Raw genomic sequence first — 18,527 nt, 5'->3', positions numbered from 1 at the left:
ATACTGCATGAAGAGTTTGACAGAGCGTGAAAGACCTAAGTCGAATCAAGGAGTAGACAACATTATTCCATTATAACTACAGAGAACCAGTCTTGACAAAACTCTACCATCTGGTATCCAATACTTATATTTTCAAAAATTGATTTTTTTGATTGATATAATTTCTAAAACTACTGCCCAAATTATTGATGGATTTTCACAGGTAATCTGAATATGGCTTGACGTTCTGTATAGGCTTTATTTTGTCAAAATTGGATCATCAAAAAAAGAAAGAAAGAAAGATTGTGACTTGAAGTTCTACTGAATCCAGCTTGTCCTTCTGCTTTCTGTTTGCTCATGAATCTTCAAAACTACTAGACAAATTTTCATGGGGTTTTCACAGGACTTGAGTATAGCTTGAGGCATCATACAGGCTTATTTCATCAATATTCAATCACAGAAAAACTATATCATTATTTAAAGTTTTATCTTTTAGATATCTGTCTGTTTCTCTGCTTGAAAACATTAATCTACAAAACTACCAGACAAATGTTCATGAGGTTTTCACAGATAATTTGAGCATAGTTTGGAGCACCACATCAAAATCACAGCAAGGAAAAATGATTTTGTAATTGAAGGTTTTAGCCATACTAATATCATAAATGTGAAAGTAATTGTGCTGTTACGCTTTCACGACTGACCCACTGAACTGATCTCGATGAAATTTGGTACGAAAGTAGCTTGAATGCTGAGGAAGAACAGGCTACTTTAGAAAGTGTATAGTACAAGATACTTATAGAAAGTGTTTAGTACACGATACTTATTGATCTGAAGAATATTACATGAATTAGGGAAAATGTTTACACTTTTGACTTTTGATCTTTATCATATTTGTGAAAATACATTTATTGGTTGATATGTGATATGATTCAAAGCAATTAATACAATGCTAATACAATCTTTACTGTATTTAATCCATACTTCCAACTATTTGTTGTATAATGTGCACATTGTATAACATATAGCTACTTGTAGCGCAATGTGTAGATGTGTGCTCTTGCCCAAGCTCCTCTGTATGCACTACTTGACAACAACATTTCACATGCTAATGCTTCATGCACTGGGACGGCTTGAGAGGGACAGAGTGAGATGCACTTCAAGAGCTATTCTTGCTCAAACAGGTGGACAGGTGAGGAGAGCTGCACATGCAGTAGCTTACTTACTCACTATCCCTCATCGTAACAAAACTAGTAATTTGTGAGTGCAGCTGTGAGTAACAGCTAGTGATGCTCTTCTGAGCAGTAAAAATGTTTTTTTGCCAGAGGCTGATTATCCCAAATGATGATTCTATAAGATAACAGTGCATGAAAATATCCAAAGTAAGCAGCACAGATGGGATCCTTACATGTAGAAGATACAATTATGTGTAGAATGAAGTCTTTTTTGGAAGATCTAAGGTGTAGCAGAAGCAATTAAATTTGCTATCAATGCACATACCCAAGAACTTATCAGAGCCCATTTTGTGTATTTTTTGTCCATGACATTTTATATTTATATCATCTTGTTCTTTCTTTGTCACATGAAATTGTACATAATGAGTTTTTTGTCATTTAGGGAGAGTCAGTTACAGATGAACCAATTAAGGATATCGTCAAATACACTGTTAGCCCATCTCCATTGCCAAGGTCCCTACCATGCACTTATGTGGTGGCGCTTGACCTGTGGGGTAAGTTGATTTGAATCCTGATTGTGAAAAAAATTTTCTCTTCCCGTATTTGGCTGCCGAGAGGAGGAGAAGTAATGGCACAAAGGAAAGTTCATAATCACCAGACTTCTGTGCCATCATCCTGATTTAAATACCAAACCTCTCCACAGTGTCTCATGAAGTGAAGGCATGTGACACTCTTGATGGTGATCTGTCAGTCAGATGGGGACATTAGGCTTGGCAGCCCCTTTGATGCTATTTGCGAGGAGTAGGCTTTCTGCTGGCACCGTGTTTCACCCTCTCCCTTCTCTCAAAATCATCATCATAAAACACAAACATTATACTACACACACACACACACACACACACACACACACACACACACACACACCACACATACACAATACCATGTAGTATTACAAGTAGTGTGTAATGAAGCATGTTGTAAATAAACAAACAAAAAATACACAGTTAGCAGAGGCTTCCAGGTTTCCCTGCTGTTTTATTCACTAGGAGAGAAATATCATATGCAAAGATGGTGAATTTGCTCACGGTAGTGGAACAGAGAGGGTGGTCTTTTGTAAACATAACAAACGGGAAGGGATCCAGCACCGAACTTGATGGCAGTCCAGTGTTTACTGTGCTCCTCTTACATAAATCTGGGATTCCATTACTGTTTGTAATTGTTACTTTCTGCTGCCTGTCTGTTAAATAAGATGTTATCCAGATCTGCATTATTTTGCTTAACTCACAGAATTCTGTTTCATTAAGCAGAATTTCATGGTTGTCAGAGTCAAAAGCATTCGATAGATCACATAGGATTTTGATTTATGGCAGCTTGCTGTTAAACTGTTGTAGAATTTGACTGGTGAAGAAGAAAATAGCATCATCTATCGATAGGCCATGCTGGACACCAAATAGAATGTTTTGGTTATGCAGATGATTAGCAATACTCCTGATCACCAGTTTCATTAGGACCTTAGTAAAATTTGTTAACGAGGATAATGGGTGGTATTTAGTTAGATCAGGTTTTCACCCTGCTTGAAAACTGGTTTCACAGATACATGTTTTAATTTCAGTGAAACAATGCCTTGATGTAGGGATCTGTTAAAAATATGTGATACAGCACTGTACTTATACATTAATGACAGTGCCTAAGTATCCTTGTATGAATATTATCTAGCCCAGAAGAATTTTTTACTTTTATCCCTTTGATTGTGCTCTTGATCTCATTAGGTGTTATGGGCATTACATGCCCATGACTTACTTTGATACTGCTAGTTTTATGTAGAAGGGCTATGAGTGGAGTACTTTATGTGCTAGGAGTTAATTTGGATTATTGAAAAAGCATTTAGGAATGCATGTCAATGATTTGATAAAATTTCACTGTATAATGCACCAGAAGATTTTGTAGTCAAAGAAAGGAGGCTTTGAATGTGTCATGGAAGTTGTGGTTTTACTGGTTAAATTCATAAAAATCTCATGTCCTAAGTCATATACAGTACAAAATGTTTCCTGAAGATGCTGACAGCAAATACAGTGATTTGGTTTTTTGTACTGAATGAACATGGCTAAGCCATGATAAAATAGTTAACTGATGAAACTGTGATTTTCTTGACTGAAAAGAATAGAAGTCACACTGGATTAAAAAAATGTGGATTAATTGTGTGACTTAGCATTTCTGTTTGATATTACTAGTCACAATTGTGATTTTATTTTATTGCATGATGCATTTCAAGGCCTGGGGGCTCATCTTCTGGTGCTTTGACAGGTTTTGGTTAAAGCATGTCTGTTCCCAGTGGTGGAGACATGGTTTTGAAGCACAGTATGAGTAAACTTGTTTGTGTACAAATATACACTTTTCATTCTACGACACACTTTGTAAACACAAGTCAAAGAATTGTAAACTGGAAATTCTTTGACTAGTTTTGACTAGTGTTTACAATATGTGCCATAGATGAAGAGTGTATACTTGTACATGAACATGTTTACTAATACTGTGCTTCAAAACCACTGAAAACAGACCAGAATTAACCTAAATATGGGGAAAAAATTATGTAGACTTCAAAGCACCTGAAATTGAGCCCCCAGGGCACAAAATGAATCGTGCATTGAAATAACATCATGAATGTGACTAAATGCAGTTGTTCTTTATTTTTAAAAAGTAATAAAGTCACAGAAGAAACACTAACAGCAATGGATAAAATTAAATTACTGATCAGTTAAAAATGTCAATATGTGACTGCAAGGCAAATATGAATTGCTTACTCAACTTTGTGGCCATATTTTTTTCTTTTAAATGAAAGCCAAATCTGTTTAAAAAATTGTTTAAACCAAACTGAATTGAGGCTATTACATGTATTGTCCTAATTACAGGAAAGTTTATGAAAAGTTAAATGACAACTTTAAGAGAAGATACAATGGAAAACTTGGTAACTTGATATCAGCCTTCAAGGCATGTTTTGCTGATTTTTACTAGTTAAAGCAGTTTATTTAGTAACCTGTTTGTCATTATGCCTGAAAATGTATTACAACTAGTGCAGCTTAAACTCACCAACATGCAAATTGTCTTTGAGGTATGACACTGCTACCTTGTTATACAGTTTGCAGAACATGTATATATTTCTTCATGTTTTACTTGCTCTATGCACTTTAACAGTCACTGTTGCTACAACTTTCTTATGGGCACTGATACCAGTGTCAATGTGGACTTCCTCAAAGAGGTCATATCTTTTTGTTGTCATTAAGTTTAAGGTATTTACATCATGAGTGGGCTTCTGAACTAATTGTCTGAATTAGATTTTGCAGGATGTCTTGCATAATCTCAACTTACTAATGTGTAACTACCCCGGTCTGTTGTTGGATAAATAAAGTCTCCTCCAGATATAACAGTATGATTGGGGAACACATGAATTAGCAATCTGACAGTCTCTCCTGTTTTCAGTTGAAATTTGATACTAGTCTCTTCATCAGTAGCATGTAATTACTAGTTTATATTCACCCTTGATACTGAGTCTTGCCCAAGTAATCATGCATATCTCTGCAAATCTGAGTTTCTTGTCTATTGCAACAAATTCACCTCCTTATTTCCTGTTAACTTATCATTTCAATATACACTTACATTTAGTCCACAAATTTCACTGCTTTCTATCTGAGGTTTAGCTAGCCTTCTGTATCTAGTATTAGATGAGCTCCATTGCTTTTAGGAGTGCTTCAAACTCCAGGACTTTGCTGCAAATGCTTTGCTAGTAGATGACTAGGATTTTAATGAGCTCATTTGTGGGGGGCATTTCTTTGAGTGTCTTCTGTGTGTATCATTATCTGGACTGGATGGAGATTCAATCAATCTGAAAAAATCTCACATGCACTCTATTCACAGTCAGACACTTGGGTAGCAGCCACTGATGTGCAGTGTACTGCAGACCCATTTATGGGGCTGTAAAGTTCTCTGTGTTTTGGTACAAATTCAGGAAACTGCAGCCTAGCTTGTCCCAGAACCTTTGAAGTCTCTGATTTAAGCTTTCTACTTGGTTCAGAAACAGCCACAATCAGTTCTAGGAACAATGCTGCAGACTGTGAATTTCATTGTAACTCTTTGTCCACGGCTAGTCTTCCCTACTTCCTCTGCCAGTCCTGGAGTGAAACAAGTATGGCACCAGAACCCAGGTGACAGGAGTCACTTGTTTCAGCTTGTGCCACAACTTGCATCTGACTACACCCTCAGTGGGTACTGCAAAAGCCTCATTGGTATATTCAATGAGAGCTCACAAGCATAAACACTGAGTGTGTAGATGATCTTTCCCATCTTTACCAGTATTTGCCATACATTTGAATTGCTGACAGTTAACAGACTTCTCCCCTGTACAGAACCCCTAGATCTCTCTCTTTTCTTATTTACTATGCCATCTGCAATCTTCACTGTTGAAATGTGGTGCTACCCAACATAAGTTTGTGTTTTGCTTTCTCCATATTTGTTGTTTTCAGTTATTTTCATTTCCAGATTTTCATTGTATCTTCTTGGATCCCCTCAAAGACATTTCTGAATAGCTTTGTTTAAGTCAGCATTTTCTTTTATGGCCCTATTAACATTTACTTCAAACTCTTATTTCCCCATTAGTAATTGCCTCATTCCATTTGAGACTTACCATTCTTTTGTTCTCTTTCTACTACAACATCTTATGCTGATAACATGGGTGTCTTTGTTAAACAATTGTGTCTCTTGTCTCTGCATGTTTAACATTCATTTTCTATGATATTTAACTTGTTCAGGATTTAATCTTGTATAATGTCCTCTTTATGAACAAGTTCTCATAATTTACATTTCTGACTTCTTGCATGATGAGTCTGTTTCTATGTAGACTATGATTACTTGACATTCTGAAGTAGTTTAGGACTGTAACATCCTGAACAATTTTGTTATTTCCAGAATTCCATCTCTGTTTTCATAACTGAGCTTGTTAACAAGACAGTTAATTAATTCATTTATTCATTCATTATTTTTGATAGATCTCATCATGAAGGAGAACTTTCAGGGATTCAAAGAAGTGGAATGAGTCAAAGTATGTATTAACCTTCACAATACCAAGGGCGGCAGGGGGTGGGGGTGACTTTCCACCCACATGTTGAAAATATTGAAATTACTCATGTGCTTTATAATTTAAAATTTTGAAAAAAAACATCTATATATCTTTAAAAAGGTATGTTCTGTATAAAAGTCAGTTACAATTAATGAAATTTGTATTTCTTAGAAATTTTTCTGGTAGTCATAAAGTACGCCTACCATACGTGGCATAGGTAAGATTGTCCTAAATGATATTTACATGTTCTATTTAAACGTTAGTATCTATTTAAAAAGTATGTGGTTAATAAAAGTTAACAACAATGAATGATATTTGTTCATTTTTATTTTTCCCTTCCCCTCTTGGTATACCATGTTATGGAAAATGCACTGGTATTGCTGGGACTAATGTGAGAATCTTAACCTGTATACTTCATTAACAATAGACTGTCAGTATATTGCTAAATGCTATGCATTAGTAAGAAAGTGTTTCATGCATATACTCCAAAAAATGCACTGTTTCCACTGAACACCTTTATAGTATCATCCATTCAACAGATGGAAGTTGTTACTAATAAGTCTGGTGTGGATATGTGTGTGTATGTTTTCTCTTTTTTTTTCTTTTCTTGAAGCTGGACTTAAACTTGTGTGTTTATTTGCAGGCTGGTAACAATACACTGGAAGTAAAGATCAGATCAGCAGTGGTAGCAGCAAATTCTAGCTATGAAAAACAGGCAGCAAAGCATATTGTTCCACCTAAATGTGTCCCATCCTATTACCATGGAGAATGTCATGTTAATCACTTACGTAAAATGCAGGCATCATTTGCATGGGACTGGGGTCCTGCTTTTCCTTCTGCTGCTATTTGGTGAGAATTATATGTTCTTACTGTAATTTAGTACATTGGAAGTAATTATTAGTAATGTGAGAAATTGCAGAATTGATGACTGTTCTTGTGATGTCCTTAACTTTTAGCACTTCATTGTCAAGAACTGATAGCAGTTTTGTTACAAAGCTGTAATATTCTTTAGTTCACAAGATAATCTAAAACTGACCTCAGTGTAGGCCTACTGCATATGATGTGTAACCTGCTGTCTCCCACATTTGTCTTCTTTTTGAATAGATATTATCCAATAATTTGCTTCATTACAATTTAATTTGTTAATATTTATTTGTTGTTCTATTACATTATAAACTACATAATTTTTTCCATGTGTGTCAATAATCCTATGTCACATACAGCTTTAAATGACAATTTCTAGTTAAAAAGTATTCATAAGCTGTCTGTGATCAATTAAATGATTTATTTTGTATTTGAATCTTTCTTCATAACCTCCATGATATATTAGTTGCCTCTCTCTCCCTCTCTAACTCTCTCTCTATTTTTCTCCCATCCTCCCTGTGTTCTTCACTGCCATTGCTGGCCATATCCCTGTTCTCATCTATTGCTGACTTTGCTAGCAACTGAATTTCCTGTTCTGCCCTGTTCAAAATGGTATAGATGTTTATATTTGGACATATGTTTGAGGCAGTTACTACATAAGTCATGGTGCTACACATTGTAAAGAGACAATTCATTAATTTTTTGAGATGCAAGTATATGATGTTCCCCTAAGCAGGAGGGCAAACTACACTTCTACATATTTAAAACATGCTTTGAGCTCATGAATGATTACCTAACCAGCTCTTCTGTAGAAATCTTTGTACATATAAAAAGCACTAATAATGGGAAATCCAGCTTGTTCTATTTATTCTTGAGGTACAAGTCTATAATGTTGATGCAATATTTTTATGCCTTTTGAAGGCTTTTAATTAAGTTCCATACCATCAGCATGTCAGTAAGGTACACTCCTACAGCTAATTTAATCCAATATCGGATTGGATAATAGACATCCTTTTCAGTGGAACTCAGTGTGTAGTTTGGAACATAGGGTGTGCATCAGGGAAGTGTCTGAGCGACTGGTGTGTGCTCCTGTGTAAAATTCTGTTAACTACAAAGAGAGAGAAAAATTCCAACAACAAAAAATAATTAGTGTTAGGTACTGAAATTTCAAGAACACACTTTTCTAGGTAACATTTTTAAGTGATTAACACTGCAAGGTCACAGGTTAATGTAAGCATGAGATAAGCCATTGCAAATGTGAAATGCTGGTACATTTGTGGGACTCGCCATTGCCAGATTGAGCACACTGTGCATGTTGTTGTTTATTCCATGAAAGAAAATGTAGACTGTTGTTTATTTTTGTTTTATTTGTGTTCTTTCTTTTCAAAAAACTTTGCTCCTTGCATGGGACTGATTCAGCCTTTTGCAAGTAAAGCTTTAACTTTCCTGAAACAGTACTTGTCTAAATTAATTATATGGATGCTGAGGAGTGCTATGAACTGGTGACCCTCAAACAAGCAGAAACATACAAGTGAAAATACAGAGTTGGTTGATATCATCAGGTCCAAGGATGATACGAACACATAGGCAAGAACAGTTATTAGGCATTCAAGACAAGCTATGGAGACAAATCAGGGATTTGAAACCAGCAGTAGCAGAGCAAAATAGTCCAGTGATGAGTCCACAGACAGCAGTTAGCGGCAGATGTACAATGCAACCAAGCCACAGATGAAAGTATCAATGATGCAGTTCCTGCCAAAAAATCCAGAACATTGGTTTGTGATGCTTTAACTGGCATTTGAGCAAAATGAAATAACTGATGCGCACATGAGGTCTGTGGTGGGCTGTGAATGCCTTAGACACCAAAGCTGCAACTTTAGTTGCAGACGTCATATTTTGGCCCATGATAGAATGGCAGTATGCATTTTTAAAGATGTTATTGATTGACAGAACTCTAAACCACTTGAACAACACATACAACAGGTGTTGAAGAATGAACTGATGGCTGACAGGACCTCCTCCAACTATTGGCAACATCTGCTGAGCAGCATCAGAGAAGAAGACTTACCAGACATGACACTGCAGCACGTTTGACTGGCACAGATGCCCAGTGTAGTAAAGGCAGCATTAGTTACCTGTGTGAAAGATGGTGTCCAGACATTGATAACAATGGCAGGCAAAGTGTACATGACAATGGACAATATGCATACAGCATGTATGACCCTGGTTGTGAAAGGTTGTGAGCAACAAGAGACCGCAGCGATACAGGAGAGCCAGCAGGGGGATCTAGCAAGACAGCTGTGTTACAATGAGAAGTGTCACAGTTGTTACGGTACAGGAAGAGCTCGCATGGTCAAAGGAAAGATAACAATGGGACTAACAGTGGTAGCTGCAAGGAGAAGATGTCTTGGTACCACTGGCAGTACAGTGACAAGGCAACAAGATGTACAAGATCATGTGCATATCCAAACAGTGACAGCTGCCAGGAATAGGTGAGGCAGGCCACAAGAACCAACAGAAGTGCATTCATCAGGGATGTGAGCATGATGAGGGACTCAGGATGGTGAGTAATTTGTCAACGTTATCTACTCCTTCAGAGAGGTTATATGTTCTGTCATTACTATCTGATTGACTCAAGGTCAGATGTCAGTGCACTGCCATACCAGGATTATCAGACTAGCACCACAATGTCACAGGTGCATCTGACAACTGCAAATGCATCAATGATAATGACTTATGGCACCTACAAAATGGAGGTGGATTTAGGATTTAGACAGAGTTGCTGTTGGAACTTTGTGCTAGTAGAGTTGTCAGAGGCCATATTAGGCACCAACTTCCTATGTAATACAAGAATTGAGATAAAGATCAGCAAGATTAAAAGAGATGATGAAGTATTGATAGGTGCACTTGGAAAAGACACATGTCACACCACAGCCTCCATGCACAAAAAGGTGGCATGGGGCAAAAATGGCAGCACAAGGGAACTTCAGCCAACAATGTCACATAACAACAGTGCACGCCTGGTCAGCCAATATCACAATAAACTAGAGGGTTAGCCCCAGATCGCTTTATAACAACAAAGGCCGAATTCGAGGGTTTGTTAAAAGCAGGTGTGCTACGTAATTCTGATAGCTCATGGGCATTGCTGTTACAGTCAGTAAAAAAAAAGAGGATGGTACTCGGAGACCTAGTGATGACTATCATAAGTTAAACGCCCACACAGCTCCAGGCCATTACTCAGAAACTAATGTCCTCAAAGGATCTACAGTCTTTAGCATGAATGACTGTAGAAAGGCATACCATCAGATACCATTCACAGAGGCGAATATACCAAAGATGGCAATCACAATACCTTTCAGTTTCTTTGAGTACATCTGGATGCCTTTGAGCCGTAAGAACATGGCACAGACGTATTCTGGTATGCTCAGAGACAAAAGAGTTACATGAAAAGCACCTCAGGTCCATTTTCAAAAGAATTAAGCAATGTGGAATAGTTATCAATTAGGAGAAATGCACCTTCTGACTGGAGCAAGTGACATTTTGGGTCACATGTTCGGCAAATGGAATATACCCCCTGATGGATAAAATAGCCATTATTGAAGAAAAACTTCAACCACCCGATTACCAAGAACATATAAGATTTTTAGGGACAGTAAATTTATACCGTCAACACTTGCCATGGGTAGCTGAGGTTCAGGCACTATTGACAGCGCCACTGGCAGGAAAAAACATAACTGGCATGTGGCCCATAAAGTGGACCCCAGACATGCAAAAGGCATTCCACCAAGTGAAAGCAGATCTGAAGAAAGCGGTTCTCTTGTCACACCCAGTACTGCATGCACCACTGGCTTTAGTAGTCAACACAAGTCAACAGGCAGTAGGAGCATCCCTCCATCAGTTTGCAGAAAACCTCTGGCAGCCTCTGGGTTTCTTTTCATAGAGACTCACAGCAGTGCAGGTCAAATGGAGTGCATACAACAGAGAACTTCTGGGAGCGTAAAAAGCTGTACAGTATTATTGTCCCTGCATTGAGGCCAGAGCATTCACTGTTTATATGGACCACAAATCTAATATGTTTGCATTCAACAAATCTAATGCTGACTGCTCTTCACAAGAAGCCAAACAACTAGAGTTCATTGGACAGCTCTGAACAGATTTGCATCATATTAAGGGAGCAGAAAATGTTGTGGCAGATTTCTGGTCAAGGAACAGTACCATCTTGCAGACAATCGATTATGAATATTTGGCAGCCTTCCAGGCCACAGATCTCCAGCTACAAGATTACCAGCAGGACGTCACTACTAGGACTGAACATCCATCAAGTGAGGCTGGCAGGGACGAAGGCTACCATCTTGTTTGACATGTCATGCAATAAACCTTGACCTATTGTTTTTTAAAAGTTGCTGAAGGTGCTAGCATCCATGGACTGGTGCACCCCAGTGCAAACAGTGCTGTAAAATTGCTGATGGACCATTTTGTGTGCCCAAGCATTAAGAAAGATTGCCATAGGTGGGCAAAAACATTCATGGTCTGCCAAAAATGCAAGGTCAGGTGACATGTGGACAAACCAGTAGGAGAATTTCCACCATCTACAGAGCAGTTTGCACAAATACACCTAGACATTGTTGGATTGTTTCCACCCTCAGGAGGGTATGGTGTTGTACTGAACTGGGGACCTAGAAATGATGGAGAGGCTTTGTCTCTGCCATAGCCATCAGAGGTACACAACCCCACAACAGGCTACAGCAGTCCATTCACCCCACCGCTGCCCTACACCGAACCGAGAGTTATAGTGTGGTTCGGCCCACAGCATACCCCCGGGAATGCCTCACACCAGATGAGTGTAGCCCCAATGTTTGCGTGGTAGAGTAATTATGGTGTACACGTACATGGAGACTGTTTGCGTAGCAATCACTGACGTAGTGTAACTAAGGCGGATTAAGGGGAACCAGCCTGCATTCACTGAGGTAGATGGAAAACTGCCTTAAAAACCATCCACAGACTGGCTGCCACACCGGACCTTGACACTAATCCACTGGGTGGATTCGTGCCGGGGAGTGGCACACCTCCCCACTCAGAAAGCAGCGCATTAGACCGCACGGCTAACCAGGCGGGCTTCCCTCAAAAGGGTACTGTTATTTGTTTACTCCTGTAGATTGGTTCACATGATGGATGGAAGCAGTGCCGTTGGCTGAGACAGTGGCATGAGTGTTTTTGGTGACTTGGATTGCTCGTTTAGATTGCCTCCTACATGTGACCACATGTCAGTGCTGCCAATCTGAATCAACCTTTCTTTTAGAGCTGGCAAAGTTGTGTGGATCCCAGCACCACCACATGATAGCCTACCACCCTGAAAGTAATTACACATTTGACTGTTGGCACAGGACCTTGAAGGTTGCCTTGATGTACCATACTGAGAGCTGGACTTCAACCTTACCAGTGGTACTATTGGGATTACGGACCACTTGCAAAAGAGATTTAGGAGCTTCCACAGCAGAGTTGGTTTATAGGGAAGCCCTACAAGTGCCAGCAGAATTTTTTGCTGCACCATTGGAAGTAACGGCGAGACACATGCCCTGTGTTCTGCAGCAAGTGTGAGAACACATTTCCAAACTAGGTCCAGCACTGTGTTCTCAGCATGGAGAGCGCACCCAGTTTGTACACAAAGAGGACACTGTTCCCATGTGTGATTATTAACAGATGCATTATGACCATTCCTGGGGCAACAAGGTATTAGCAAGAGACAGCCACATGACAAAGATAGAGTTTCATGGAAACAGCAAATCAGCTCAATACACCGAGTGAAACTTGGCTGCATGCTGTTGCCTGAGGGAGAGGCAGGACAGCAACGACATGTAGAGACAGCCCTGTACTGCTGGAACAGCAGGAAGAAGAGCCAACATGGGTAGAGAGCCCACTACCATCAACGAATCAGGCAGCCTTGGAAGGAGGAGATTCAGATACCTTTAAGATGTTCTAAAGCTGGCAGATGCATATCATACAAGTATCCTAACGTGCCTGGAACTCCACTAAACCACAGAGGGGCTGTGTGGGAATCGTCATCACCAGATTCAGCACACAGTGCACATTATTGTTTATTCTGTGAAAGAAAATAGAGACTGTTGTTTGTTGTTTGCTATATTTGTGTTCTTTGTTTTTCTAAAAAAACTTTGCTCCTTGTATGGAATTTATTCAGCATTTTGCAAATAAAGCTACAGCTTCCCTGAAACAGTATTTGTTGAAATTAATTACATTGATACTGAGGAGCACTATGCATTAATAACTGGTGTAACTGCCAGAATGCTGAATGCAAGCATGTAAATGGGATGATGCTGGAGTTGTCACCCAATGATATCCCATATGTGCTTCAATGGAGACAGATCTGATGATTGAGCAGGCCAAGGCAACACTTCGATGCTCTGTAGAGCGTGTTGAGTTACGACAGTGGTATGTGGTGAGCAGTATTCTGTTGGAAAACACCCCCTGGAATGCTGTCCGTGAATGGCAGCACAACAGGTCTAATCACAAGACTGACATACAATTTTGCAGTCAGTGTATGTGGAGTAACCTGTTGTTATATGAAACTGCATCCGTGGCCATAACTTCAGGTGTAGGTTCAGTGTGTCTAGCATGCAGATAGGTTGGTTGCAGGCCCTCAATTGACCTCATTCTAATCAACAAACGGCCATCACTAGTGCCAAGGCAGAAGCAGATTTCATCAGAAAACATAACAGACCTCCATGTTGCCCTCTCACTTGACACCACTGAAATCACAAACAGTGGTGGATTGGAGTCAGTGAAATGCATGTTACAGGGCTTGGAATTGTGCTTGAAGTAACCAATTTGTAAAAGTTCATTGTGTCACTGTGGTACCAACTGCTGCTCAAAATAGTGCTGCAGATACAGTATGATGCACCAGAACCATACGCAGTACACATTGGTGTTCCCTCTCAGTAGTTCCATGTAGCCACCTGGAGCCCAGTCTTCTTGTAGCCATACATTCTTGTGATCACTGCTGCCAGCAATCATGTACAATGGCTACATTCTAGCCAAGTCTTTCCGTAGTATCACAGAAGTAACATCCTGCTTCTCATAGTCTTGTTATGAGACCTTGTTCAAACTCAGTGAAGTGTTGATGATGGCGTCTTTGTCACTTTAAAGGCATTCTTGACTAGCATCAGCTCATCATGTCCAATGTCAAAGGTAACTAATGCTTATGACCAGTACAATGCGTATTTAAAGCAAACCTGATTTGGATCTTCATAGTGGCACTACCAGTGCCACTCTTATGTGGCTGGTGCAAAATTTGAATGGACATCATCTTTCAGATATAGGAATACCCATACCAGCTTTCGTTTATGTCACAGAACTCCTTCTTTGTGATGTGATTTTTTTCCCACCAGTACATATCCAAACAAAAATCTAAAACAAATATGATAATCCCTTAGTGGAATATGAATAATGACAGAAGTAAAGGTAACAACTCACTGGATAGTTGAGGTCATGAGTCATTGATAACCACTTAAACAAGACTGAGAATGTCATTAGCTTTTGGATGAATCCCTCCTCAGGGCTATAGAGTACATGTACACTTGAATGGATGTGTTGACCCACCATACTACACTGTACTGGCTCTGCAGCTTGACTAGGATGAGGAGTTGTGTCAGGTGGAGAGGATGAAGGGAGAAAGGAGGCAGAGAATGGGATAGATGGTTGGAGAAGGGTGGGTGGTGACTGGGATGGACAGACACCATGCCCATGGATAGGAATGTGGCTCCAGTGAGCTCATTCCTTCTGCAGGAAGCAGAGTTGTGTGCAGTGCAAAATGATGTAGAGGTGTGAAATGGGAGGGGAAGATAGAAAAAGGTTGGGGGAAACTGTGGAGAGGAGGGTGTGAATGTAAAATGGCTTATGTTAGGGTTAAGGTCATAGGGCAAGAGTGGTGATGAGTGTGGGGAAGGGGTTAGTGAGGATTTAGACCAGCAGAAGTATAGGATTGTCCTTCAACACATCCTTCACCCTCACAACACTGCTAGCCTCAATTTCTGCTAGCCCCTGCCCCACAACCACCTCTACCTCTGCCCACCTTAACATCACTCATCCTGAAACTGTTGATATTATTACAATGACGTGCTATTTAAAACTCCTTCTGCACTTCATGGTCTAGGCAACATGCCTGTTCTTATTCATTAAAAAGATATGATTAATTCAGCTCACTTTTAGGTGAGTAGCTTTTCTTATCCATATACTTACATTATATTGTCAAAAATTGATTATTTTCATTTTTATATTAACTAAATCACTATTTCTTATTTCTACTTCTGTAGGTCGTACATTTGGAAATACATTATCTATAAAACTGTTTGTGTTACTTGTTATTCTTGTAGATTTATATATATGGGGAAAGAAACTAACAGAAAAAGTCACAATACCAAAAAATAATTAATGTAGAGTGATGAAATTTTGGGAATACATTTGTCTAGGTAACATATTTATGTGGTTACTATTGCAAGATTAATGTAAGTGAGAGATAAGCCTCTACAAATGTGAAACTCTGGTGCATTGGTAAAAGGTGTAGCTGACAGGATGTTGAATGCAAGTATGCAAATGTGCATGCATTGTGTTTTACAGCTGCTGGATGTCAGTCTGTGGGATGTAGTTCCATGCCTGTTACATTTGGTTGGTCAATACAGGGATGATTAATGCTCTCTGTGGATGATGCTGGAGTTGTCATCCAATGATGTCCAATATATGCTTCATTGGAGACAGATTTGGTGATCGAACATGCCAAGGTGACATGTCAACACTCTGTAGAGCATGTTGGGTTACAGCAGAGGTATGTCAGTGAGCATTAACCTATCGATAAATACCCTCTGGAATGGCAGCATAACAGGTCAAATCACCAGACTGACATACAAATTTGCAGTCATGGTGTGTGTAATAACTATGAGAATGCTCCTGATGTCACATGAAATGGCACTGCAGACCTTAACTCTAGGTGTAGGTCCAGTGTGTCTAGCATGCAGACAGGTTGGCTGCAAGCTCTCAGTTTGCCTCCTCTAACCAACATACAGCCACCACTGCCAGTGAGTCAAAAACAGCTTTCATCAGGAAACACAACAGACCTCCACCTTGCCCTCCAGTGAACTCTCACTTGACACCATTCAAGTTGCAAATGGCATTTGTTTAGTGTCAATAAAATGCATGCTACAGGGTGTTTGGCTCAGAGCAGTCCTTGAAGTAACTGATTGGTAACACTTTGTCATGTCACATTGGTGCCAACCGCCAATCAAAGTGCTGCTGCAGATGCATTATGATGTGCCAGAGCCATACACCGAAAATTAGGGTCTTCGCTCTCGGTAGTGCCATGTTGTGGTCTGGAGCCCAGTGTTCTTGCTACTGTACATTCTCATGACCACTGCTGTGAGCAGTAATATACAGTGGCTACATTCCTCCAAGTCTTTCTGCAATATTGCGGAAGGAACGTCCAGCTTCTTGTAGCCCTGTTACATGAACTTGTTCAAACTTAGTGAGGTGTTGATAATGGTGTCTTGTTATTCTTGACTAACATCAAGTCACCACATCCAATCTCAAAGATAACTAATGCCCATGACTGTTACAGCATGTATTTAAAGCAACCCTGATTTCTATCCTCATAGTGGTACTAGTAGCATCACTCTTTTGCAACTGGCATGGACTTTTGATAGACATGATCTTTCAGACGTAGAAACACATCTTCCAACTTTTGTGTCGCTTAACTCCTCCTTGGTGCTGCAGTTTTTTTTCCCATCAGTGTACATTGAGGTTACATAAGAAGTTTAAAAACTGATCTTTCAGTCTACATTCATTCATAAGATTTGTATTGAAGTCCCCCATATGCAATTATAGTGTCTCTTTGAGAAAATACAATATTAAGTGGTGTTTCTGACTGATTAATAAATATTTCTGTATTCCCAGTATGTATGTTGCTAATACCAGTGTTTGTTTCTACACACTTTTAGTAATTGCTCACAATTTAGGTTTATTTGAGAGTGAGAGCCAGAGTGGATTTATTACTTTTTCATTCAGTTGATGATTCTGAGCTCTCATACTATGAACCACATTGAAGATTATCACACTGATTTTTGAGCCAACTTGAGTTTATTTTCATTTCCGCAAGTGTTAATGTAGTACAGACTGTTATTACATCATGTTGTAGGTTATCATTTGCATGTGGCAAGAACCGAAGTAGATCTCTTTTGGATACAAAATCCTATTTTTTAACATAATCTCAATTCAGTGCAATGGCCTAATGCCACCTTTCTGGGGCAGCATGTATGGCTATGTGGTACAAATCTACTGGTCGATGTAGGAGCCATTGTCTTGCTGCATCAATAACCTTCGCAGTATTCATGTACTGCATTCTTTGGAGTGCACCCTTCATTGTGGCAGACAGATGCGAGTTGGAAGGTGCAATATTTAGGCTGTAGGGTGGATGAAGAAGAACAGTCCAATGAAGTTTTCCACATCTACGTCTACACAAATACTCCGCAAACCACCTTATGGTGCTTGGTGGAGAGTACCCCATATGACTACTGGTCATTTCCTTTCCCGTTCCACTCTCAAATAGAGTGAGGGAGAAATAACTGTCTATATGCCTCCATATCAGCCCTAATTTTTCATATCTTACCTTTGTGATCCTTACATGCAATGTATGTTGGCAGCAGTAGAGTCATTCGGTAGTCAGCTTCAAATGTTGATTCTCTAAACTTTCTCAGTAGTGTTCTTCAAAAAGAACAATGTTGTCCCTCCAGGAATTCCCATTTGAGTTTCTGAAGCATCTCTGTAACCCTTAAATCTTGATTGAACCTACCAGTAACAAATCTAACAGCTCACCTGTGAATTGCTCCTTCAATCTGACCTAGTACAGATTCCAAACACTCGAACAGTATTCAGGAATAGATCATACCAACATCCTATATGTGGTCTTCTTAACAGATCAACTATACTTTCGCAAAACTCTCCCAATAAGCCGGAGCTGACCATTTACCTTCGCTACCACAGTCCTCACACGCTTGTTTCATTTCATATTGCTTTACAACATTATGCCCAGATATTTAAATGACAAGACTGTGTCAAGCAGTACACTGTTGATGCTGTATCTGAACATTATAGGCTTGTTCTTCCTACTCATCTGCATGAACTTAAATTTTCCTACATTCAGAGCTAGTTGCCATTCATCATACCAAGTAGAAATTTTGTCTAAGCCCTCTTGTATCTTCCTACAGTCACTAAACTTCAATGTCTTACCAAACACCACAGCATCATCAGCAAACAATTGCAGTTTGCTGCCCAGCCCATCCAGCAAATCATTTATGTCTATAGAGAACAACAGCAGTCCTGTCACACTTCCCTGAGGTACT

General features: G+C 39.4%; 1 protein-coding gene across 2 annotated transcripts in view; it reads left to right on the top strand.

The window, feature by feature from the left end:
* Positions 1-18,527, top strand: part of LOC126484756 (beta-mannosidase) — a 254,100-nt gene that overhangs the window by 100,315 nt on the left and 135,258 nt on the right. For both annotated transcript variants that reach the window (XM_050108354.1, XM_050108362.1), the window contains one exon: positions 6,905-7,110. In XM_050108354.1, coding sequence (XP_049964311.1) covers positions 6,905-7,110 — 206 coding nt within the window. The remainder of the gene's footprint in view (positions 1-6,904; positions 7,111-18,527) is intronic.

This window comes from Schistocerca serialis, chromosome 1 (assembly GCF_023864345.2).
Source record: "Schistocerca serialis cubense isolate TAMUIC-IGC-003099 chromosome 1, iqSchSeri2.2, whole genome shotgun sequence".
In the NCBI taxonomy this organism is placed as follows: Eukaryota; Metazoa; Arthropoda; class Insecta; order Orthoptera; family Acrididae; genus Schistocerca; species Schistocerca serialis.
This window is presented reverse-complemented; position numbering and strand designations above follow the sequence as displayed.